Source organism: Calypte anna, chromosome 5A (assembly GCF_003957555.1).
Source record: "Calypte anna isolate BGI_N300 chromosome 5A, bCalAnn1_v1.p, whole genome shotgun sequence".
NCBI classification, from domain to species: Eukaryota; Metazoa; Chordata; class Aves; order Apodiformes; family Trochilidae; genus Calypte; species Calypte anna.
Genome location: NC_044251.1, coordinates 5,437,146 through 5,461,490, shown reverse-complemented (window position 1 = coordinate 5,461,490; position 24,345 = coordinate 5,437,146). Strand labels below are relative to the sequence as shown.

Here is a 24,345-nt window from a genome sequence, read left to right as displayed (position 1 = left end):
CTTGACAGAGACAAAACAGATACTGTCCTCTCAGGCTTGGGTAAGACACAAAGGGCCATGGGCAGCATGAGGGACCTAGAGCTGCCTCTTCCCTTCTTTGGGGTTTTGTTTGCTGACATTTCCTATTCCATATATGCTGAACGTGCCCATGTAAAATTGGACAGATGCTGTGAGAGATAGGTAGCAGCAAAAGTCATGCTCACAATAGTACATCAGCATCCTCCAAGGATGCTGCTGCTGTTGCTTCCAGCCTGAGCTGACATACTCTGCTTTTCAGTGGCACTTGGTAGCTCAGATTAACCCCAGGCAGGTTTTGTTCACAAACCTCTCTGTGGCAAAAGAGAGCAAAAGTCTTTTTACAAATTTTGGGTAATTACAAATTACAAAAATGGGGTGCTACAGACAATGATGAGGAATTTGAGTCCCCAGAGTCTCCTCAGCACTGAGAAGCTTTGTAAATCAAAGGGAGGAGCAATGGAAGAATCAGTTCACAACATCTTGTTCATCTTGTTACCTTGAAGAGGAAAGAGAGGTCCTCAGACACAGTGGTTGACCAGAGGAGGAGTGCTGGGCTAGGCAAATCACCAGTGGCTCCAAGCACCAAAATATGGTGTGTTTGGCTCTAAGATGGGCAAATACCTCTGCTCCTCAGCAGGAGATACTTGAATGTCATGGGGCTTGGTCAACTTCTTACCCAAGTTAAACTCAGCAGCCCAAATCTACCCACTGACCTCCATGGCTCACAACTTCTGATGCAGAACAGACATCTGGGCAGTGCCATTCCAGTCAAGTCAATAATTTGGAGAGTTCCCAGTATTTTTCCATGGGAAGAGAGCTGGGCAGTTGCTGCTGCTGTATGCCTCAGGAAGGCAGCCTGCCAGCACTCAGGGTTGGCCTCCAGTGCCAAACGCTTTTCAAATTCATGGCTCTCAGTGACAAACCAAAATGAAAAGGAGCACACAGGCATCTGAGCAATCAATGTCCCCACAGAGTGACACTGAGCAAGCATTGGAGTGATCTCTGCTGTTTGCCCTCTAATTGTGCTGCTGAGGAAAAGGGCTTTTAAATGCTGGTATTGCTGGTGGTATTGCTTGCTCTCTGCCTGTGAGCTTTCCTCTGGCCACTGTCAACTGTTTTGCTCCTGACACAGGCAACTGTCATGAGAGATCACAATAGCTCTAAATACCTTTAAAAATAATAATAAATCCCCCCCCAACAATGCAGAGAACTTGTTGTCCAGCAATGAATGAGCATGAGATAGCACTCTAGAAAGATGCTTTCACGATCAGCCTGGTAGAGAAGTGTTTCAGCTGAAGCTTTTTAATGACTTTACTTCTATCAAGTTCTAATGGGGAGGGAACAGTCTTGTCTCGAGGCCAGGTATACACCGAATTTCACAAGCACTTACCTCCATGGTGTCAGTTCCTACCTGGGGCATTTCTTCAGTGTGTGAGGTGGCAACAGAGTTGAAAATTGATTTGGCACTATGGACCAGTGCCACAGCCAGGCACTAGGTACCCCATGTCGTAACAATACAGGTAGTTTCCAGATATACAGATAGTTTCTTCAGAATACCTCTCTTCCAGGTGTCTCTTCAACCTTGCTGGGCTGTTCTTTTAGACAATTGTTTCTTATATAATTCTTGTCTCTCCCTGCCTGGAAAGTTGGGTGAAGCAATGTGTGTTGGTACTTGGGAAGCAGAAGTGCACACTTCTAACACAATCCTTTGGGAATCCACAGCTTTCCATGTCTCTCCCAAGGAGATGGGAAACCAGCTCTGGCCTCATAAGACTCCACAGACAAGAACTCCTGAAGACAAGGCACAGCCACCCATCATAGCCATTTACATTTCTAAAGATGAACCCCTAGTTCTGTGTGATTACAGTTAGTTCTGCCAGACCACTTAAATCATCAGGACATCATGATCATCAGAGTTAAAAAAACCCTTGGCAGATCTAGCAGCATTAGCAGAGCTATTTAGAGTTAAGTATTTCAGGCTTGGGTCCACTGGCAGCAGGAGGCAGTGGCTGTGTGTGCACCTACACTGAGCACTGAGCTCCCCAAATGAGTGGGTTCAAGAGCTGGAGTCTGGGGGAGGTGAGGTTCCCACAGTGCTCCTTTCAATATATGTTCTGCCTGGTATGGATAAGATTTGGATATAGCATGTATGCATCACACTTCTCCTGTTCAGGTGCACAAGGATAAGGCTTTCTCCAGGATGCAACAATAAACTATCTGAAGAGAAGAAAATAACAAATCCTGAATTGTCAACAAAAAACCCCAGTACTTCAGGAGGTTCTCCATGGAGGATAATCATCCAGTGCTTTAAACTGCCTTAAATTGCATGAAATATCAGGCTTTGTCACTTTGACAGGCTTCCTTTAAAACCTGTGACAGTGGATTTGAACGCATCCACTGTGTCACTCAGATTTTTCAGACAGGTCCTGCAGCAGCAGCCATGAGAGACACTGTCCTCAGCCCTGAGAAGGTGAATTTCAGGAATGTTGCTTTCCTTAGTGACAGCAGGGGCAGAGGGCACTGTCAGGCAGGGTCAGCTCAGAGGCTGTTCTCAATTAAGCTTCATCTGAAGCAGTTCTTGTCAGAGAGGACACATTCCCTGTGTGTGCAGGCACTGGTTTTTACCTGCAGTGCTCTTCAGAGGAAGTGTTTGAATGACCAATCTTGAAATAAATTTGCTTGATTGCCCCTTCTGATTCCCACAGCAGTCTCTTCTCTGGAGTCTCAGTGGCACAGGAGTTCACTTCTAGCTGGGTTTCATTTCAATGTTGTAATGAGGGGAGGAAACCCCAGTGTGGTACAGATGTGTTATGTAGACTGAACAAGAAATACCTCTATTTGCTGCAGGTGTGTGTTATTTCAGTATATTTCATTTAGTCTAACAAAAATGGCATTTCTATAGAAACAACGGACAAAACAAGCAAAAAAAAAAAGAGGAAATCCTATGCTAAATGTCAAAAGCCAGCAAAATGTTAGACAAGTGCATTAATAGAGATGAGTAAATACTCTGATGATTTGACCTTTTCAGATACACAACCCTCCCCCCTCACTTACATGGTTAAATCAGTTCAAAGTGGGCACAGACAAATCCTTGTTACTGGTGAGCAACAAGAGGTTTGATTTAAAATGATCCTGCTTCCCCTAGTCCTAGGGATGCCCTGCAGCCTCTGCTCAGTGAGGTGTTACTGCCACAGCCCTGGGGTTCCACCCCAAAAGTAGACCAGAGCTGCAGAAAAAGCCACTTGAGGCCCCACGAGTGGATCTCTGAAGATATCTGGACACATAGAATCATAGAATTGGCTGGGTTGGAAGGGACCTCAGAGATCATCAAGTCCAACCCTTGATCCACTCCCGCTGCGGTTCCCAGCCCATGGCACTGAGTGCCACATCCAGTCTCTTTTTAAATATCTCCAGGGATGGAGAATCCACTACTTCCCTGGCCAGCCCATTCCAGTGTCTGATCACCCTCTCCATAAAGAAATTCTTTCTAATATCCAACCTAAACCTCCCCTGGCACAACCTGAGACCCTGCCCTCTTGTCTTGCTGAGAGTTGCCTGGGAAAAGAGACCAACTCCCCCCTGGCTCCAACCTCCTTTCAGGTATACACAGTCCCTGCTCCCCTAGCAAGAAAGCTGCCATTGATCCCTCACAATCCAGGTTTGGTCTCATGCATACACAATTGTTTAAGAATATGTGCAGGTTTTTTTACTGCCACCAAGAGTCCCAGTGTGCTGTGCATCACTCTGGTGTGTGGAAGTCTCTTGTCTGCTGGTTCAGGGCTCTCATTCTTCCAGAGGGATTCCTGCAGATGTTGGTGTCAACATGCAGTGCAGCAACTCCATCCAGGGGTGTGGTATTGCCACTCTCCCTCAGTTCAATGCCCCTGCAGGGGGGAGTCTGCAAGTTCAGTAGTTCCTGAGAACTAGAATTCAATAGTCCCTTGCAGAGCTGAACCTTGAGCACAACTTAGTATGGAACACTGTCCTACCAGACTTGTATCTTTTTCACAAGGGAACACAAGTGAGGACTTGTCTCTTGGACTGTTCTCCATTCCCAAGCAGACCTCTCTGCTGCACACCACACTCTGTTCTTGACTTCAGTTTCTTCCTTCTGGCAACAAATTCCCAGGATTAGCTGCCTGCTTGGTCAGGCTTCCTAGACAGCTCATCCTAATACTGCTCATTTCTGCAACACACCATAATGCTGTTACATTTATGCATTTACCCTTTCTGATTCCACCAGTGCCACAGCCATACTGCCTTTGTTGCTGTATTTGTCATTCCAAACACTTCCCTGCTACAATCCCACGAGAAATTATTTGGCTGTGGCCTCTCATGCCTCTCTCCACTTTGGAAGACCAAAACCATCCTCCAGAAAGTCTGTTTGCTTGTGGCAAGCTCCAAGAAGGGGAAGAGGGAGATTGTTTAGGCTTGTGACAAGACTGACAACTTTTTAAAATCTCATAAACCAGCTCTTTTTAAGTGAGGAATGCTTGAGTTCACCTCCAGTGACTCTTAAAGATGCTCTGGTGGGAATTTATTTGCTAGAATAGCTTAGCAGATCCATGCAAGTGTGTTGGTACTTATAATTTATTGAATAAATATGAAGATGCACAAGCATGATTTATTAATAGAGAGTAAGCTATATATAGAGCCCTTAACTGTATTATTAAAACTGAATGGAAAAAAATTAATGAAGAAAGGATACATAGAACTGCTACTTTCATGGGAAGCTTTCCTGTTTTGCAGTAATAAAATTGAATATACCAAGTAGATTTTTGTATCTTTCTGGCAAAAAAGGGTTATTTGCCCACTTCACATGCAACATAGGAGTGACTGTGTGTGGCTGCAGAGCCAGCATGAGAGAAATTTGAGGGGAAAAATGCTCTCAGGCTTGAATGCCACCTCCTGATTAGGCCAGCATACCTGTCTGTAGGCAGTGACCAGCTGACCCTAACATTAGTTTCAGAATAGATGAAACTCAAATAGCACGTTTATTTTACTAAGTTTAATGCTGTCCATTTACATGAGAAGTATTACAGAAAGGCACAGGTTTACCTCAGCAGAAAGCAAGAGACAAAGTTAATGCTTTTAATTATTAGGATCAGAGGATGACTCAGTGAAAGCAAAATTCAGCTCTCCTGGGCTGAGGAATTAAAGATGACAAGTGGACCACCTCAAAGAACCAAAACTCAAACAAGTCTTTTTGTGAGTTAGGCCATCTAGTTTATTGAATTGATTCAGTGAAAGACACATGGGCCCAAATATCCTGTAAAACCTTCAGGGTATCTTTTTCACTGAATGAGTAGTCAGGCATTTACACAGGTTTCACCATAGCAACATTTGTGAAGTCAAAATTACCTTACAATTACTTAATAAATTCCCTGGAGTCAGGACAGCTCAACCTCTGCTGACAGTCTAAACAGACCAGCATTCCCCACACTTCCCCAAACATGTTCTGACACAACCAGTGTCAAGGCCTCCTTGCCTTATTGTCCAGGGAAGAGAACCCAAATATCTTCATCAGGTCCATCAGAACCAGAAAAGTCTCAGAGTGTGAGGTCTTCTACCCACATCAGTGCATCTGTCAAACCCGTCTGTAAAACCAGTGGTGCCCTCTTGTCCAGATTGGAGATGAATGGTGCAATAAACTAAAACCCTAGTTCAACCTTTTTTTTTTTTTTTTTTTTTTTTTTTTCCCTCCAGCAGAGGCATAATTCATTGATTTCAATAGAATTTGGAGCAGTCCTACATGACCAAGAGAGGTCTGGAGCCACCAGCAATATCCAACACTTCCACGCAGAAAGGAGTGGAAACTGCTGAAGTTCCTTCTGAAATGCAAGAAATTTCAACAATTACTTCAAAGTGTTTCTTGCATTCCAGACCAGCAAAAAAAAAAAAAAAAAAAAAAAAAAAAAAAATGGGAAGGGCAGAATTGTGGCAGATGGTGGTGGTTCACAGCTGGTTTCAGTGAAACGGAGAAATGGACATCACATTTCTCAGCAGTCAGTGTTATTCTTGAACTGGGTTGGACTTTTAAGTTGATTCCTGTTCCTTTAAGGAGTGCCAAGCAGAGCTCCACCAGCTGCTGAGTTGCAGTCTGGCAGGGTAGTCTTAGAGAAGCACTCCAAACACTCTTGAGGCTCCCTTTTGAGACTTTCCAGATGTAATTAGAAGTATCTTTACTTATTCCTCCTGCTAGTGGCACCTATAAGCACCGAATGTAATAGTAGGAACTGCTGAAATACCTGTGCAACAATCAGGTGGAAAAAAAAACCCCATCCATTCCTAAGTTTAGAATCAAGGTCACTCTTGGCTTCTTACTCAGTTGGTCTAATGGGGCATCTTCAAGTGATTTTGATGGTTCCTACTTCACGACGGGTTCAGCAGCCATCAGTGTCACCATCTCAGGATAAGCACTGCTCACTGGAAGATGCACACCTGAGATATTTTTTTCTGTGCAGCATTTTCACTGGGAACTTCCATTTCGTACAGGGCCAGCATGACACCGGTTCCCTGACACTGTGGTTAAGACTGGCTGTTGACAGGATAAAGGTTTCACTTAATTTCTATAGATGTTAAGTGCTTTCCATGCTCATAATGAGTAAAATTTGTGTCTGGTCGTAACTGTGCAGTAGTATCACAGTTTTTTAAAGCCTTAAGAAGAACAGTGAGTCCTCAGAGCTGAAAGTCCTCCAGCCCAAGTTCTCTGACCTGTCTACTCAGCCTGTAAAAAAGCTGAAAGGCAACCAAGTACTAAGTAAATGACCAATATTAAAATCAATGTTTCTGCAAGTTACGACAGTTTTCCGGTAGTTTTTAATAACGCTTGCATAAATGAATAACCAGGCATGAATAATAAATTACTGCTATGTTTAGACAGCTTTATGTATCTGCTCTGCCAAAGTACCTCCAGTCTCAGGCACGGAAACACCCTCTAATAATGAAAAGGCAGAGAACACAATTTACATAAACGCGTTTCTCTGTGTGCAGAGACACGCTCTTAGATGCGGGTATCGTAGATTTACATCCAGCCTGGAAAAACCTGCCCTTGGCCCGCACAACCCAGGGGCGAGCTTGGGGGACGCATTACCAGCGGCGGGACCTTCTTCCACAAGCCTCCCCACGCCTCCTCCCGGGATAGCGGGGGAACCGCCACGGGAGACCGAGCTTTCCGTGCCTCCCTATCACCCTCCATCCCCTCAGGAATCCCCAAGTGAAGGACAGGCGCGGCCCCTCCGGGGAACGAAAAATGGCGGCTCCTTAGCCTGGGCGGTGCAGAGGTGGTGACGGAAGTGACGCTGCGGGGCGGAGGTGCTGGCGCGGTGCGGGAGGCGGGGGGGGGGGCTTCGGACGGGGGGGCAGCGGCTACCCCGAGAGTCCCTTGGACCGGACCGGGCCGGGTGGGGTCGGGCCTTGCTCAGGCAGCCAGCGGTGCCCCGGGCCTTCGCCTTTACGGCAGCGCAGAGGAGCGCGGCTATAGGCGCCGTGCGGCCCCGGGGGCAGTGGCCGTGCACCCCGTGCTGCGCGGCCCGGTTTCGCCGAGCCCTTCCCCCGAGCAGTTCCCCGCCAGGGAGGAGAAGCCTGGCCAGGCCTCCGGGCCCAGCTCGTGTGTGTGTGTTTTAAGGCTTTTTTTTTATTATTTTATTCACACTCGTGTAGGGAAGACCCGCGAGGGCCGTGCGTGCGGTAGGAGCGCCGGGAGGCCTCAGCTCTTGACTTCGGTAACAGCAGTTTTGTTGCTTTGCGTTCTTTTCCAGCCCTTCTGGGGCTGCTTTGTTGCAGAAACTCTTGGGGCAAGCTGAGGAAAACGATGTTTCCCGAGACCCGGCACCGCCTGTAAACACCCGATGTGTGCCTGGAATCGGTGCCTGAGGCTGCTGAGAGCGGTGGGACTGTGAAGGCTCTGGAGGAGACGTTCTGGCAGCGTTTGGCTGGGGTTTTACTCCTGGGAGGAAGGTCTTTGCAGGTATCTGCCTTCTCTGTGGCGGTTTGAAGTTGCTGCTTGTCTTGTCAAGCAAGACAGGTGTTTTTGGGCTGTCAGGCTTTGGTGGTGTGTTGCAGCCTGTTTCTGTGACAGCAGGACGTGCACATCACTGTGTTTCACAGTTGCCAGGAAGCCTCAGTGAGGCTTATATTGAAATTTTACATTTCTATTGGCTAATGAGCTGTCAGGGAGAGGCTGACATGTGGCTCTGCTTCTCCTTTTAATTCCTTACCCTAATCAATTTAATACATTAATTTGAGGCACTAATTGTGACACTGGATCCTCGTATTCTTCTTTGACCCAAACCTGATTATAGCGAAAGAATGTGAAGTTGTAGCCTTGAGGATGGGGAAAAAAGTTGACAGGGTTCAAAAATCAGTCGGAGTCAGATGATTCTTTGCTTCTACACGTGCTTGCTGCTTTTTCTTGTCACTGTGTCTGGTTCGTGGCTGTTGTGATGCAAGTGTCTCCTGTGGGCTTTAGGCCTCTGCTGCTGCAGAAGAAAAATACATTGTAAATGCATATGAACTGCAATAAAATTAAAAAATCATTCAATTATATCAGTTAAGTACAGATTTTTGTAGTCTGGTGACACCTGTAAAAAGCTTGGACAGGGTGGTAGTTTGCTCAAACAAGTCCTGTGCCCAGTTCTTAGGTTATTTTATGCCTGTTGGGAGTAGTGACAGAGGTTGGTAACATATGCCTCAGAGGCTTAAATGCTGCTTCTGGAAAATATTGGAAGAGTTTTACAAACCTCAGTTTTTCTGTAAAGTAAATATCATCCTCTGATACATTGCTGCTGCATTAATTGCTAATTAGGCTCCCTTACTGTCCTAACTGGCATTCCTGCTTAGGCTTATGCTTGAGCTGAAGTTGGTTAATCTAAAGGAGTATCTTGGCACTGTGTGTGGCTTTCTTGCCTTCTGTGATTTTGTGCTATCTTTTAGTCTGACTTAGACCTCTGATCCCAGCTGCATTTATAGAACTATTTCCATGTTGATGGGCTTTTCAGATGTTATCCATGGGAAGTCCAAAGCATAACAGAAAACTATTTATTGACACTCTTAGTGGAGACAGAGGATACAACAGCAGATGATAATGCTTTTGCACAATAATCACATATTCTGGGTGGATGCAGGTGCTCAGGGTCCTTTGACAGCACATCTGATCCTTTACATGTATTCCTGAGACAATATCCTCAACAGGTTGTGTATGCTGACTGGGTGGTCATCCCAGTTAAAAGAATGTATTTAAAGTTTTTCTCCTGTTCTGCACGAAACTATTGCCTACCTTTATATTGCTATCTTGCAACTCTTGATATTGGAATGGCTTCCATATCCATATGAAGGAAGGAGTGACTTGCAGGCAATGGTTCCTGGAACAGCATATAACTTCTTTAGACAATGCTACAGAGTTGGCTTCTTGTCCCTGACAGTTCCCCAGGCAAATTAAGGGAGCTTCACAGGTCCACTGTATTTCTGAGTACCACTTTTAATAAGCAGAGACTTGAACAAGCATATGTCTATCTCTGTGTGAAAGAGGCTCATTACAGAAAGATCAGCAATGCCCTGTGCTTCTAACTGGGTATTTTTGTCTGTTAATCCAAGCATCATCCTCATTTGGGCTTTGAAGCCTGTGATGATAGGGCATGAAACACTTGGCTTCTAATGTGTGTGGCATTTACTCATGCAGATCAAAGAGGGACCCATCAACTCAAGTATGACTGCTGGAGCCCCCGTTGTGGCAGAAGGCTTCTATAAATAAAAAGTAAGTAGGTGTGTGCTTATGCTAGGAGTGCACAAAAAAAGAAGCTGTCTGCAGAAGCTACAGTTTCTGCTGTGCAGTTGCAAGGGAACTGGGCCGAGGAGGAGTTTTTCTGCATTCTAAGCATCAGTCACCAGTGGTGTCCCAAGTGTTTTTAAGTCCAGTTCTGAAAGTAGTGAGGCACCTCAGTAGGGTTCTCCCTTCCTGCCCAGTAGCAGCCTTGCTAGTGGCCATGTTCCACAGATGTCCTTGAAAGCATTGGCAGAGAAACTGGGCATTTTCCCAGTGTGTTGGGAGAGGGTTTTATTGTTTAGAGTGTGCAGGGAAGTTTCCCTTGCTGTGCCATGTATGGGGTTTTTGTAGATGGAAGTTGTGGTTCTGGGACTCTTGAGCTGACAGCTGTCACTAAGGTCAGGCTTCTGATATGTCTGAAATTGAGCAACTAACTTATGTTGCAGGTGTCTGTTGAAGAGGTCTCTGTTTTCTCAGTCCTGAAGTGCTGAAATGAATGGAGTCCCTGGAAACCTCTGAAAATCTACTTTGTGCACAAAACTCTGGAATCCAAATTATTTTAGTCCAGCTTTTGTACTAAATTAAGGGGCATGAAAAAGAATTTCATCAGGGTTTACGTGGTTGGTGATTTTAACTAAAGCCTTGATCTAAAAAAAAAACCAAACCTCAACAAGGAACAACCTTGGGTCTGCTGGGAGGAGTGACAGAGGTCACATACAAAAGGACCTCTTCATGCTCTTGGAACATCGCATCTAAACAACCTTGGTCAAAACAAGATCTCTGAAAATAGTGTAAATATTCCAAATGTAGGCCATAAATATTCTGTGGGGTAGTTCTTGTGTCTCTCCCACAAAATATCTCCCCACACTTTACAATTATGTATCATAATGGCATAAAACAAAACATTGGCTTCAGGGCAGTGGCTGTGCCAGCACAATGCTTAAACCTTGGACTGGTCTGAGGTTAAGGCAGCAGCTCACTTCCAAGCTTTGCATTTTCTTGCGTGTACAGCCTATCCATATGGCAGATAATTGGAGTTTTGAAAGTTCATATCCACTTTCCAACTTTGCAGTAAATCATAATTGAGTCCTGATGGGCTTTTAAAAGTGGAAGAACTCAAATATGTGCAAAATATTTCAACATACCAAGTGTGGGAGGGTGTCGAGTCTGTAACATTAGTGCTGATCAGTGATTCAATTAGTGTGAAAGGTTTTTGCAAACACTTTACTTGCTGCCTATGAGAAGTGGACTCATAGTTGCAGGCTCTGGGAAGAAGAGGTGAGGAGTAATGCTCACAGGCACTTTCAAGCCCAGTAGATGGAAGGTGGGATAGTTGCCTTCCTAGTAAATTCTTGCATGCATGGAGATAAAAGTCTTTTATATAAATACCACTCTTGGCTTTCAGCCCATGGGTCAGGGCAGTGAATGAAAAAGCATGACCTCTGCCAATAAGAGTGCAGTCAGAGAGTGAGGGAAGAACCAAAGCAGGGTGAAAGTGAGAGCAAGTGGAGTCAGGGAGTGTGCATCATCCAAATCTATGGGATGTGGTCTTGCATCCTGATGGGGATGCTAATGTTAGGATCCTGAGAAGATTGTGTGCTGAACTGGGGAGCTTTGCCTGATACTGTGCCTCTGGTGGTTTTGGTGTTGATATTGGAGTATGTAAAATGTTATCTTGGAGTAGGTGCCAGGCAGAAAGTGACCTGGGAGTCGGGATTGACAAGAAGCTGAACATGAGCCAGCAGTGTGCCCAGGTAGCCAAGAAGGCCAATGGCATCCTGGGCTGGATCAGGAACACTGTGGCCAGCAGGTCTAGGGAAGTGATTCTGCCCCTGTACTCAGCCCTGGTGAGGCCACAGCTTGAGTCCTGTGTCCAGTTCTGGGCCCCTCAGCTCAGGAAGGAGATTGAGGTGCTGGAGCAGGTCCAGAGAAGAGCAAGGAGGCGTGAAGGGATCCAGCACAGGTCCTGTGAGGAAGGGTTGAGGGAGCTGGGGGTGTTCAGGCTGGAGAAGAGGAGGCTCAGGGGAGACCTCATCACTCTCTACAGCTCCCTGAAAGGAGGTTGGAGCCAGGTGGGGGTTGGTCTCTTCTCCCAGGCAGCTCTCAGTAAGACAAGAGGGCACGGTCTCAAGTTGTGCCAGGGGAGATTTAGGTTGGGTATTAGGAAAAAATTCTTTACGGAGAGGGTGCTCAGACATTGGAATGGGCTGCCCAGGGAGGTGGTGGATTCTCTGTCCCTGGAGATATTTAAAAAGAGTCTGGATGTGGCACTCAGTGCCATGGGCTGGGAATCATGGTGGTAGTGGATCAAGGGTTGGACTTGATGATCTCAGAGATCCTTTCCAACCTGGCTGATTCTGTGGCTTTGCAAATCCAAGGCTGTGGTGTTGGCATTCTGGCAGTGATAGGCTTGTTGGCTGGCTTTTTGCTGGGTGGGTGCCATTCTGCTCCCAGCTGGCTGGTAGACCAGGTGTTGGCTTGTCTAGTAGCATGTTGTTTGGCAATGAAGAACAAGGTAAACAGTTTGTCTGGGACTCTGGTACAACTAGTTATGTCCTGGGGTGATCCTCAAGTAGGGCAATTGCAGTATGCACAGGAATAGAAGACTGGGACAAAAATGAGTGGTTTTCCCTTGCTGTTCCTATCCTCTCTCCAGGAAATCCCAGTCTGGAACAGGTTTCTCATGTTTTCAATAGGTTCCATGGTAATAGCATACAGAGCAAGCAGGCAGCATGCTGTCGAGACCAAAGCCTGGGGAGTCTGAGGCAGACCTGCTGCACTTTCAAACCCAGTTCCTGGCAGCCAGAGCTTCACCTGCAGTGAAGATTGTGAAGAAAGCAGACAAGAGGAAGGGGGAGGAAGGGAGCAGAGATGCTGAGAAACACCCACTACAGGACAGCAAGGATGTGGTCATGTTGGATGGTAATTTCCCATGTGGGGTTCTTTGAATTACTAAGTTTCTCTATCCCTTTCAGTGTTCATTGCTTGTACTTTCACCTCCGTTTCAACCCAGTGCTGCTTTTGCCCTGCGTATGTGTCCTCCTTGTAACATTGTTCTTATGCTTGTTGGAATATGCATATGTCCGATGTTAGTAGAACCACTTTGCCAACACTTTGCCTTTGTCTACATTTCTCAGCTGCCTGTGGTACCCTACCAGCCTCAGTGTAAGAGGTGTTTTCTGGAATTTGTACCCACTGGATACTCACTGCTTATTTTGCCATCTGTCCAAACCTTATTTCAAGATCTTTTGAGATTTGCCTCTGCTAACAGCTCCAACATTCAGCCAGAAGCTCTGGCTTGATAAGCCTCCTTCCTGAGGTGTTTCTTTCCTCCATCAGTAGTAACTGTTATACTTATGTCATGTGCTTAACAGTCTCAGAAGCTCAAGGTGTCTTATTGAAAGCAACACCTTAAGTGTTACAGTGTTTGGTTCCAAATAAGGTAATATCCCAGTTTATAGGTAGTGAAAAGGAGGCTTTGACTTCCTCAAGATCATACAAATTATGCTGTTAGAGTTGCAATGCAAACATGCTTTTCTGTGACTGAACACCACCTGCAAGCCCACAATTTTTTTCTGTACAATTTGCTTCTTAATACTTGCAGTCAGGTCTCAATACTCTTTCCTGCTTATGCAGCTCTTTGAAAAGACCTTGGTGCCAATATGTAAATAAATAATAAAATTCTTGAGCATGTTACTCTCCACTACCCAGTGCAAGCCAGAGATAGGGGATTCTTAATTGTCTTGTTGCTTCCTCATCTTTTTTGTTTCTGAGGAAAATTAGGTGCTGTTAGGGAGTCTTTGGTTTGGTACTATTGCACAAATATGTACAACTTTACTGCTTTCTTTCCTTATTATTTTTGCTTTACAGATTTTCCTGATGTTCTCCCAGCTTTAACTCCAGCTCCTCCAAAAAAGTCCAAGGTCAAAAGTGCCTGTGTCCATTTTGAGGATGATAATCCAGAGGAAAGACTGGAGAGACATGATCAACACATTACAGCAGTCTTCAGCAAAATTATTGTATGTCTGTTTTTTTCTGTGATTGTCTTAGTTTTTGTTTTTTTTTTTAGTTCTGTAAACTGAGCATCGGGCAAGGGTAAAGGTTGCTGTTGCTGCTTTTTATTTCTGCACTGTAATGAAGCAGTTATAGAACTGTAGACAAGTATCCTGGAGCACCATGAAAGAAAAACCTCTTTGGGTCTATTTTCTGGGTCTATTTTGGGTCTATTTTCTGCAGTCAGTTAAATACGGTTTGAATCCGCTCTCCAGTCCAAACTGCCTACAGATCCTACAGCTTAGATTCAGACATGTGCTATATTATAGATTTGGGTGAGTTTATGGCCTTTGCAAGGGAAATGTTCTCATTGCTCTGCAATGGCCCAGGTTTTCCTTTTATCTGATTCTTTGAGTTTGGCAGCCCAAACTTTTGGAAAGTAGCCTCATTTGGGCTCTAAATAAGCCCTAAGTACTCCGAGCCTGACAGCAATGTAGTAGAAAACTTGTGAGCTGCAGAGCTGAGAGATTTTTGAGTCTACTCTTAGATAAATGGTATAAACATGTCTGGCTGTTACAGTGGTTTCTACAGTTTGTTTGGTTTTTTTGCTTCAGGAACGAGACACCAGTGCAGCAGCAGTGACCATGCCAGTGCCCACTGGAGACCCATTTCCAAGGACATTTCATCGCTCGGAGATAAAAAGTGAGGTAAGATTTGGAGCAGCTGTTTTAGACTGTCTTCATTAACTATTAAAACTTCCTCCCAACAAAGCCTAATGCTTGGTGGATGGCAGAGCTCAAAATAAATGACTTGGAATGATGGAGATAAGAAGCTGTGTATCTCCAGCACTACCACCTTAGCATTGGAGAGAATTCTCTTACCAAGTTGCCATGGGGCAGGTACTCCATACCCTCCAGTTAAGTAGTATTGCAGTCCTTTTGGTTAGGAAAAAAGGCAATCCCCTTCAGCTAACCTTAGTGAGGTGGGTCAAATTTGCACAGTATTAATATAATGAATCCTGTTCTTCTTGTTTTCCTCTGAGGAACAAACTCCTAATTTGTCCACAAGGTTTGATTAAGTCTGTACTTCCTGAAATTGCACCTGATTCCTCATAGCATGATATTTGAGTGTGGTTTTGCAGCTTTTTGTGTTTTGATATAACTTTTTCTGAGGCTGTAAGACTGGAAGGTGTGGCTGCTTTCATCAGTCATTGCTGTAGTAGCAAGAGCTGAGTCAATTGCTGGGAACTGGGATGTGATTGATAGCTGTGGTTGCATTGTGGTAGCTTATTTTGAAGGAGGGCTTTTTTTGAAAGAATAATAGTTTTTAAACTACCAGTTCTGCTTACCTGATGCAGCAGTGCACAAAGTAGGTACCAAATGTTGAGACTGGCTTTTAAGCTTCCTCTCTGGACTGAGTGAGGACATGCAAGAGTTTTTTGGTTTTTTTTTTTCAGTCTACTTTGGACTTCTATGCATCCTGCTCAGAGCCATGCCCTTCCATTGCCTAGACAAGCAGTGCAGTTATTTATTCAGGATTAGTTTAGCACCACTTGCTCACTTCTTACTGCATAAATCTCTTCACCCTGCTGCTCTCTAATCACCTTATAAGATGCCTGTTCCAAGCATGTGGTGAGCACAGCACAGTACAGTACAGTACAGCTCCATTTATCCTTAGAAATGCAAAGTATTCAGCTATGCAAGGCTTCCAATCAGCAGGAAAGCTGGAACTGTTGTTTGTGGAACTGTAAAATGATATTTTAGGCCTACTTGCCTGGGTTGAATTCACTAATAATTAATCATCTTCCTTCTCTAGGTAGCAAAAACATTCATGTTTTTTTTCCTCTCTGTCCTGGCATTAAGCTATGTGTTAAAAAAAGAACAGTGCACACACAGAGAAGGGTAGGTGGGTGCTGGTGCCTCCTCTGTGTCACATCCCAAAGTCTGATCTGAGGATGTCTTTAGGAGCAGATCTGGATACATTTATTAGACACAGGTGTGTGGGTGAGTCTGGAGGGGAAAGTGGTTGACACACAGCTTCCCTGTTTGCAGGTGAAGGTGGGATCTGGAAGAAAAAGCATCTTTGCGCAAAAGATGGCAGCGAAAAGAGCTGCTGAAAAGCCAGCAACAGCTCCCTCTGCTGCCGAGTGCCTGCAAAGGAGATCAGCTGCTCCTGGGGCCCTGGATCCCGAGGCATCAGCAGGAGAGTCATCTCTTCCCAGCATCAAGGATGGTAGGTGGAGAAGGATCTGCTTATCCAGACTATCCTATTTTCATAGCCTTAGCACCCATAACATCAGTGCAGCTTTAAAATAGGATAACATTGTAGTCCTCAGTTTAGGAATCTCAAGGCCGTATGGAATGTTTGGTCTGATAAGGATCTGAAATGGTGTGAGACCCAAATTAACATCCTAAAAACTGGGTTACCTTTCTGCTAATTTCCTCTTTGCTTCACACTGGGCCAAATTTATTTTTCAAGGTTCTTGCCCTCCTTTTTGTCTCTCTTTGTTATATGTAAAGTTTTTCTTGTTTCATCATTGATTTACAGTTTTAGGCAGAGGGTGGTTCTTGTGCCTGATGAATGTTTGAGACCACTGTGGTGCAAATTCCCACCTCTACGTAGAAGCTGAAAGTTCAGTCTTCTGTCACCAGATCTGCTGTGATGAGCCTGTGTTCCATGAGGAATGCTGTGAGGCAGATCTGATGAGTCAGTGCCACCTTCAGCAGTTACTTGTCTGACAGCAACATGACAAGGAAAGATGAAACCAATTCAGCTGGTACCAGCATCTCCAGGCTTTTTTTTTTTTCCCTGATTTTTTGTTTGTTTGTTTGTTTGTTTGTTTTGGGCAGGCCTGCTTGCTTAGGACCACCACGTGTCTGGGTTTTCCCATCATACCCTCTTTTTCACATTGAAATAGAGGCCAGGTGTCATTTGGGGTTTATTGCCATTTGGTTAAGGTTTCTGTCTGCCCTGACCCCTGTCAGGGAATTGTTCAGAGAACCCTTTGTTTGTGCACAAATCCACCATCCAGGTCAATATACTGTAGGTCCTGTTACAATTGTGCATGTGTGCTTCTGTCTGGAGACTCTCAAAGGAAAATACAGCTGTAATCCTCTGGAAGCATAGACTGCTTCTAAAATGTAGTAGCACAACAGGGGGATCAGAAAATGGCTTGGCCTCCTCAGCAAGATGGTTGCAGCAAGATGAGTTGAAGCAAGAGGAGAAGAGGGGGATCTCCATTTCTTGTAGTAACAGTGTTTGTACCTGGTAACCCTCAGCTCACTTGGTGAGGAGCTTCCTGAATCTTTTACCAACTGAGAAACTCTGGTTTCTCAGCTCTTTTTGCTCAATATGCCAGGCAACTGCTGCAGAAATGACATCAAACCTTACTGATGTCATAATGAGTGTCATTACTGGTGCTTGAGCAGGGGTTTGATACTTTCAGGGTTGACTGGTTTAGAGTCATAGGGATATGCCAAGTCACTACATGGAGCATATGAACAAAACATAAGGAAAATCACTAAGTCAAGTCCTTGTATAGTAGGCTACAGGACAGCTGGGTATCTCATTCTGACCAAAGGCACATGTTACATCCTGCTTCTTGAGGTAAATGAAATGAGCCTATAAAAAAGATTTAGATGAGGTGATAAAGCAGAATTTAATTATTTTTTTGGGGGTGGAAAAGTGCCCCCCCTCCACTGGAACTTCTGATTAACTCTTAGAGGTGAATACAGGCCACTGTTCAAAGCAAATGTGCCTGTATTGAGAATGGATCCTGTATTACTCTGGAAACTGGGTTACATTTTAGTTTTAATTCTGTCTCACTCAGCATATATTTACGAGGTCGTGGTTCACCTGACATACAAGTGCGGGTCCAAGTTTTCTTGGGCAGAGAAAGAATATAGTAGTCACTATCAGGAAGGCCCTGACTCATCAGGGAATTATTGTGAATTGTGAATTATGCTTCAGTTTAGCTTTTATTGCTGTTGCTTTGCTTTAAAGAAACAAAATTCCTATCCTCCCATCCCTTTTCCAACTCTTAAAGAAAGAAGGTGGAAATGCTGCTTTGGTGTGACATGGGAAGAAAGCCCAAATTTTTTTTTTTTTGTAAGCTAAACTGAACTTCCTTACTCCTATTTTAATTTGGCTACCAATCTAAAAAAAAAAATAAGAAATTATGCAAGCCTGATAATGACAAAATTCAGATATATTCATAATGTTGTAGACACTTAAGTCACTAACTGCTCTCTCTGATGGATTTTGTAGCTAAAGCTGGAGACTTTTTGACCTCTTATCGGTCTTGTCTGATAACTGGAGAAGGTCTTGGAAACCAAAGGAGTGAGCAGGAAGCTGAAGCTATTCACAAAGAGAACTTGGAGAAGCTGCAATCCATGTCTGAGGAAGAGATCCTGCAGGAGCAGAAAAGGCTTTTGGCTCAGCTGGGTAAGTGCTTCCATGGTGAATTTTGGAGGCAAGAAAGTTTCCTGAATGTGTAGGTGACTTGAAGTGTTAGCAAATTCACAGCTCAAAGTTGGGAGTTTGGGATTCCTGCTCATATTATCCAATTATTGCATTGGATAATATATCTTATGAGTGAGAATTAAGTGTGAAGGAATTAAAGAGTGCTTATTTCTCATGGAGAAGGGGCTCCCTCTCCAAAATACCAAAGATGTGGGCTGGAACTGTCAGTACCCTGAGAGAGGAGACATGTGGGCATGTGGGAGATTCAGTTTGAATATGTACTTGTTAGAGCAGAACAACTTACAACTAACCTTGAACTTCTTGAAAAAATGTTTTAATTTCTTGGCTTGAGTGCAGGGTTCTGGTCTCTGGTTTGGAGCCATGGCTGCAGTGGTGCTCTGGGAGTGCCTGACACTGACAGCTAAGGATAAGATAGGGGAGAACCCTGGGTGTGGTATCTTTGGTAAGATTTTGTGTGATCTAGGGCACTGTCAAACTTGCTGGCATTGGTTTAAATGATTTTTTTATGTTCTAGAAGAGCAGATGTACAGATGTAGGTGGCAGACAAGGGTTTTTGAAATTCTCATAATTTCAGATTCTCTAGCATCAAGTGAGGTGTGAATGGCATTTTAGTTGCATAAGTCTTTTGTGGGTGTACCTTAAAGATCATATTAATAAACCTGACTTCATTGTAAGCAGCATGGGTATAACTGGAAGGGTATGAAAGGAACTATGCAAAACAGAATCTTTGGGCAGAACCTTCATTCAGAGAGCTGAGCTCTCCAAACAGCTGGAGGTGAAAAAAAAAATATCTGATTTTTCATGCACATATCATTATAAGCGCTGAGGTTAATAATAAAAAAAAACAACACAAAAAAACTTGTTTATGCACTTTCCTCCTGTTATTCATTTGCCATTTTTGCTCCCTGTCTCCACCTCTTGATCCTTTGGAATATTAGTGAATACTTAAGAGTTTTGAAAGGATAGGGTGTATTTAAAGTATTTTTGAACATTAAATGATTTTTCTAAACCAGTGTATTTGTTTATATGCCCATGATGTAAAAATGTAGATTTTTCAGTCTTTTGAGACCTTAGGGAAATTAAGAGTTGTAGCGGGACGAGCCTTTCTTGCTCCTGAGGCTCGACGAGCTGCTGGCTTCTCCATTGCCTCACACCAGAGTGAGCTTCCTCTCTGTGGGTGTGAGTCCCACCTTTATTGGCCCCCTGGTAATAGGGGGCCTGCCCTAACCAGGCACAGGTGGACTCACACCCACTCTTTGGCAACTCGAGGCACCTGGTTTCTCTTGTTTCTCTACAAAGAGTAATTGTCATTCCCAGAATATATGTGGCTAGGGAATTATGCATGCTGATGCAACTTCTAAACTAAATTGCCAGCTTACAGATGACCTTGAGAACTGGACAGGTGCAGAAATATGAATTAAAGAGACTTTTTCTCCATATTTAGGAGCATTAATTATATGTGGATGTTTAATGCTGCCCAGTGTCTGAATTAACCTCTCAATTATGAAGCAGATGAAACTTCATCGTATCAACTGTGAGGATGTGTAAGCAATTCCTTGCTGGGCAGTATCTTCAGGGTCTTATTTTTTAATCTATTCTGGTTTTGCTCCTGGAGACTCTGGGCAGGAGTGATCTTCCTTTCTGACATATTGTGCACAGATTTACCTAATTAAGTGACTTGTTTGTCAGTATTAGTGTGACATGATGAAATAATGAATAATCTTTTCCGTGCTGTGTACAGTGAAGTGTTGGAATGTGAGAGCTCTGCTTGCATTCATGAAAAAAATATGGTTGGTTTCATGAGACTGGGGTGATTACCTCTCCTTCTCCACTGGAGATTTAAAACTGTATCATGAGGAGGGTGTGCAGCAATCAAAAGTGTGGGGTAGATCCCAGCATCCTCTTTGACCTGTTTTAGAGACATGGGAGTTGTTTCCTCTTTGGGATGACTTCTCTCAGGTACAGAGCATTTCTGAATTTCTTACCCTTTGTATGTTGGAGAATAAATAACCAAAGTAGGTGTTATATTCTGTTAACTTCATGTATCTCAGACACTGATTATTATCTTTGGACCTTTTAGAGGCACAGTGGGAAGGCTCTTAGTGTTCACCTCTGGCATAAGCATCCCAGTGACCCTCTTCTAGATGGAGAATGTTCACAAAGGGTGTGCTTCATCAGAAATATCTGATATCTGTAGCAGATCTGAAAGTAAAATAATGATCTTGTGACATTTTCCTATTTTAAGGTGTAGGAATGTTTATCTGTTCTCCCAATACACCTCTACCTCCCAAATGTCCCAAAGCATAAAGAGAATGGCCACCTCCATTTTCTGCATGTTGTCAGCCCATAATTGACTCTCAGGATGGGGAGTCAGTTCAGAAAAAACAAGATCTCCTTCTGCTAACACAGGAACTAGAACATGCACTGAAGATCTTGTGCAATTCAATAAAAAGCAGGTAAATCCTTTAGTGGTGTCTGTTTTTTGTATTCTTGTGGCACTCAGACTGATGCCACTGAGTGGTCCACAGACAGGGTGGGCAAAGCATCAGACCTGGGTTCCTTCTGTAATTTGCAGACCAGAATTCTCACTACAGTCTTGATTGGATGTGCATTTTTAGTGGTAGTGAGGGAGAAGGAAGTGATTGTCTCTTTATTTTTAAGTTGGGAGAATAACTAGAATTTTTGTTGTTGCTTTACCTTGAAAGATGTTCATCAGCTCTTTCTCTGGTGTCACCTCAACAGCCAGTTGTACCCAGCTTATGTGCTGAAGAGGTCATAAAAACAAGTAAGTGCTTCAGTTTGCAAAGAAGTGACAGCTGGTAGAGAAGAAGAGGACATGAGGAATGGCACTGCAAAAGCAAAAACATAAATAGCAGGAGCTACGGGTGTATCAAGTATTTTGAGACTTTCTGTCACTTCTCTGTCTGTCTCTTTGTCAATACTTGCAGATTCCAATTTAGTTGCTTTCTTGAAGTCACGACGTGGTGGCAATGAAGGCCAGAAAAAGGAATTAAAAATAGAACAGAACAGACTGGAGGAGTCTGAGGAATCTCTGCCTGTGGCTCAGCATGGTGTAGGATCATCTCTTTGCACAGAGGAGTTGGATATGGAGGAATCTGTAAGGAAAGAAGAAAATATGAAGGTAGAAATTACAGGTAAGAAATAAAGTGCATGTTGTTAATGTTCTGAACATAAATGTACAGTTTGAATGATGCTTGCATGTTGCTATGTTGTTATCCAACTCAAATTTTTATAATGATATTTAAAAAATACAGATATTTTTTGCTTCAAGGAAGAACATCTCTGCTATTTTTAGCCTGGTTCCTTAGGTAAGAAGGATGGTACTGTATGTAATTGAGCTGAGCTACTCAGTGGGAAGTTCTGCTTTGTTTTTAATTTTTTTCCAGAGTTCTCTGAAGGGAAAATGCATTTTAAAGAGTAGGCATCACTGCTAGTCTGTTCAGTCATGTGAACAAGGAGACAAAAGAGTGTGGTAGTGAGATTCAGCTGCTGCTTGAATAATTTTTTTTAACTGGGACCAGTTGGGGACAAGAGGGTGTTGGGTAGGTTAATGATTTGCTTGCAGGGTAGCATGGAGATGATGATCAAACTCATTTCAGCAAAATTGCTCATACAACACATGTACATCTTATCATGACACTGCTCCTGATGGCCCCACTCTGGTTGTATCTCAGAGGACACGTGGGTTATTTCTACATGATATGGTTTTTATCTTTCTGCTGTGGATGGAGGGAAGTAATAAGGTATAGAGTGTTCTTCTGCTTTTTGGAAGAATTGTACAAACCTGTTGTCTCTTATGACAGAATTCTTTAATACTCAGTATCATAGATTATATTAATATGCTGCTTTATCTCCAGCACCTAAAGCAACCCATATAATCTCATAGCAGAGGAAGCATATTTGTCTCCCTGAGCTTTAGTGCTTCCTTAACTCACTGCAGTTTTTTCACAGAAATCACAGAATCAGCTGGGTTGGAAAGGACCTCTGAGATCATCAAGTCCAAACTCTTAGCTTTTCTTTAGCCATTTCCTTTTCTTTGTGATTTTAGGCTCTCATCTTCCCCACACTTGTGTTCATGTTTCCCTCCCTCATTAGCATGCATCTCCGTCAATCCCTCAGTTTTGACTGTCTGCATCTCTTGATCCTTTCCTATGATGCATCTTTGTGTCTCAGTGCAAGATGAAACTGGGTTAAAGAGGTCTCTGAGTCACTCCCAAATTTCAGCTTGGTGTTTGCAGAGATACAACAGTTTACATTTTCTAGATTGAGAGGAGTGAGTCTTTGGCATTGTGTTTGTACAAGATGCAGGAGAAGGAAAGCTGGTCAACCTCTTATTGAGTAGAATGCTTCACTGAAACATAATTTTATTATTTCTCCCAAAGTTTTCCACTAATCTATCTTAATCAAAAGGACTATTCTTAGTTCTTTTTAGTTGTAGAACCAAACTGGAGTGTACAAGTAGCACCAGATTCAGCAGCTTGCCTGGACCATAGAAGCAGAGTAGAGTTGGGAGTAACTCAGTGTTCAGAGTGTCATATACTGACATCTTTTGCCTCCCCATGGAAGACTGCACAGGAAAGTAAAGAGAAATTTTCACAAGATATTTGAAATAACAAAGAAAGATGGTCTGGAAACACAATTATAAAACAAAAGGAACCTTTCCAGCACCTCAGTTTATGCCTGCAGCCCATCTCGCCAACAGGAGATGTTGAAATATTTGACTTGACATTAGCACTTAATGTTGGGATTTGCATATCTTTCTACTCAGAAGTAAATTAATTGTGATAGGTTCATCAGAAATGGTCATTCTGAATTGCCCCAGGGAGAGGATGATTACACAAAGCAGTGAGGTTGATCAAAAGTCAAACCTGTCTCTCTAATGAAAGAAATAATTGCTGGGCCATTCTCCACTCATCTTTGAAAGGTCCTTGAGAACAGGGAGTTGTCTGAGAATGGAGGAAAGCCAATGTCACTCCAGTCTTCAAAAAGGGTGCAAGAAAGAAGACACAGAAAACTACAGGCCAGCCAGACATCCTGGAAAGTTGATGGGACACCTGGCATCATCTCAAGGCATGCGGAGAAAAAAAAAAGCTATCAGAGGTAGTCTATGTGGATTCACCAATGGGAAGTCATGTCGATTAATCTGATAGCTTTGTTCTAAAATGGCATAGGCTGAATGGATAGATGAGGGAGGCAGTGGATGTTTCTGCCTTGACTTCAGCAAAGCTTTTGACAGCATCTCCCACAGCATCTTGAACATTAGGAAGTGGAGTTAGATGAATGGACAGGAGGTGACTAAAAACTGGCTCAAAACTAGGCTCCAGAGGGTGGATCATAGTAATGTAGAGTCTAATTGGGAGGTCCAGAGGCAAGTGGTTTTCTTCTAGGAGCAATACTGGGTCCAGTCCTGTTCAATATATTCATCAATGACCTGGATGAAGGGACAGTGTGCCCTCAGTTTGCTGATGATACAAAACTGGGAGGGGTGGCTGACACTCCAGAGAGCTGTGCTGCCATTGGGGGTGACCTGGGTAGGCTGGAGGATTGGGCAGAGAAAAATTGCCTGAAGTTCAACAAGGGCAAGTGCAGGATACTCTACCTATGGAAGAACAATCCCATGCACCAGTATGGATTAGGGATTGACCTGCTGGAAAGCAGTTTGGTGGAAAAAAGACCTGGGAGTCCTTATGGACAACAGGATGACCATGAGCCAGCAATGTGTCCTTGTGGCCAAGAAGGCCAATGACATCAAGAATAGTGTGGCAAGCACGTTGAGTGAGGTTGTCCTCCCTTCTCTACTCTGTCCTGGTGAGTCCCCATGTGGAGTACTATGTCCAGTTCTGAGCTCTCCAGTTCATGAAGGACTAGGAATTACTGGAGAGAGTCCAGCACAGAGCCACTGAGATGGTTAGGGGACTGGAGCATCTACCATATGAGAAAAGGCTGAGGGAGCTGGGTCTATTCAGCCTGGAAAAGAGAAGACTGAGGGGGTTATCTCATTAATACTTAAAAATATCTAAAGGGTCAATGTCAGGAGGATGGGACTAGGCTGTTCTCATTGGTGTCCT

The 24,345-nt window shown here is 43.8% G+C and overlaps 1 protein-coding gene across 1 annotated transcript in view; it reads left to right on the top strand.

Annotated features, from left to right (window-relative positions):
* The first annotated feature begins 7,435 nt into the window (after positions 1-7,435).
* Positions 7,436-24,345, top strand: part of RPAP1 (RNA polymerase II associated protein 1) — a 43,555-nt gene continuing 26,645 nt past the window's right edge. The window contains 9 exon segments of the mRNA XM_030452356.1: positions 7,436-7,629; positions 7,779-7,987; positions 9,698-9,772; positions 12,478-12,703; positions 13,652-13,800; positions 14,389-14,481; positions 15,826-16,006; positions 18,041-18,217; positions 21,205-21,411. Of these exon segments, the coding sequence (XP_030308216.1) occupies positions 12,514-12,703; positions 13,652-13,800; positions 14,389-14,481; positions 15,826-16,006; positions 18,041-18,217; positions 21,205-21,411 (997 nt within the window). The 5' untranslated portion in view covers positions 7,436-7,629; positions 7,779-7,987; positions 9,698-9,772; positions 12,478-12,513.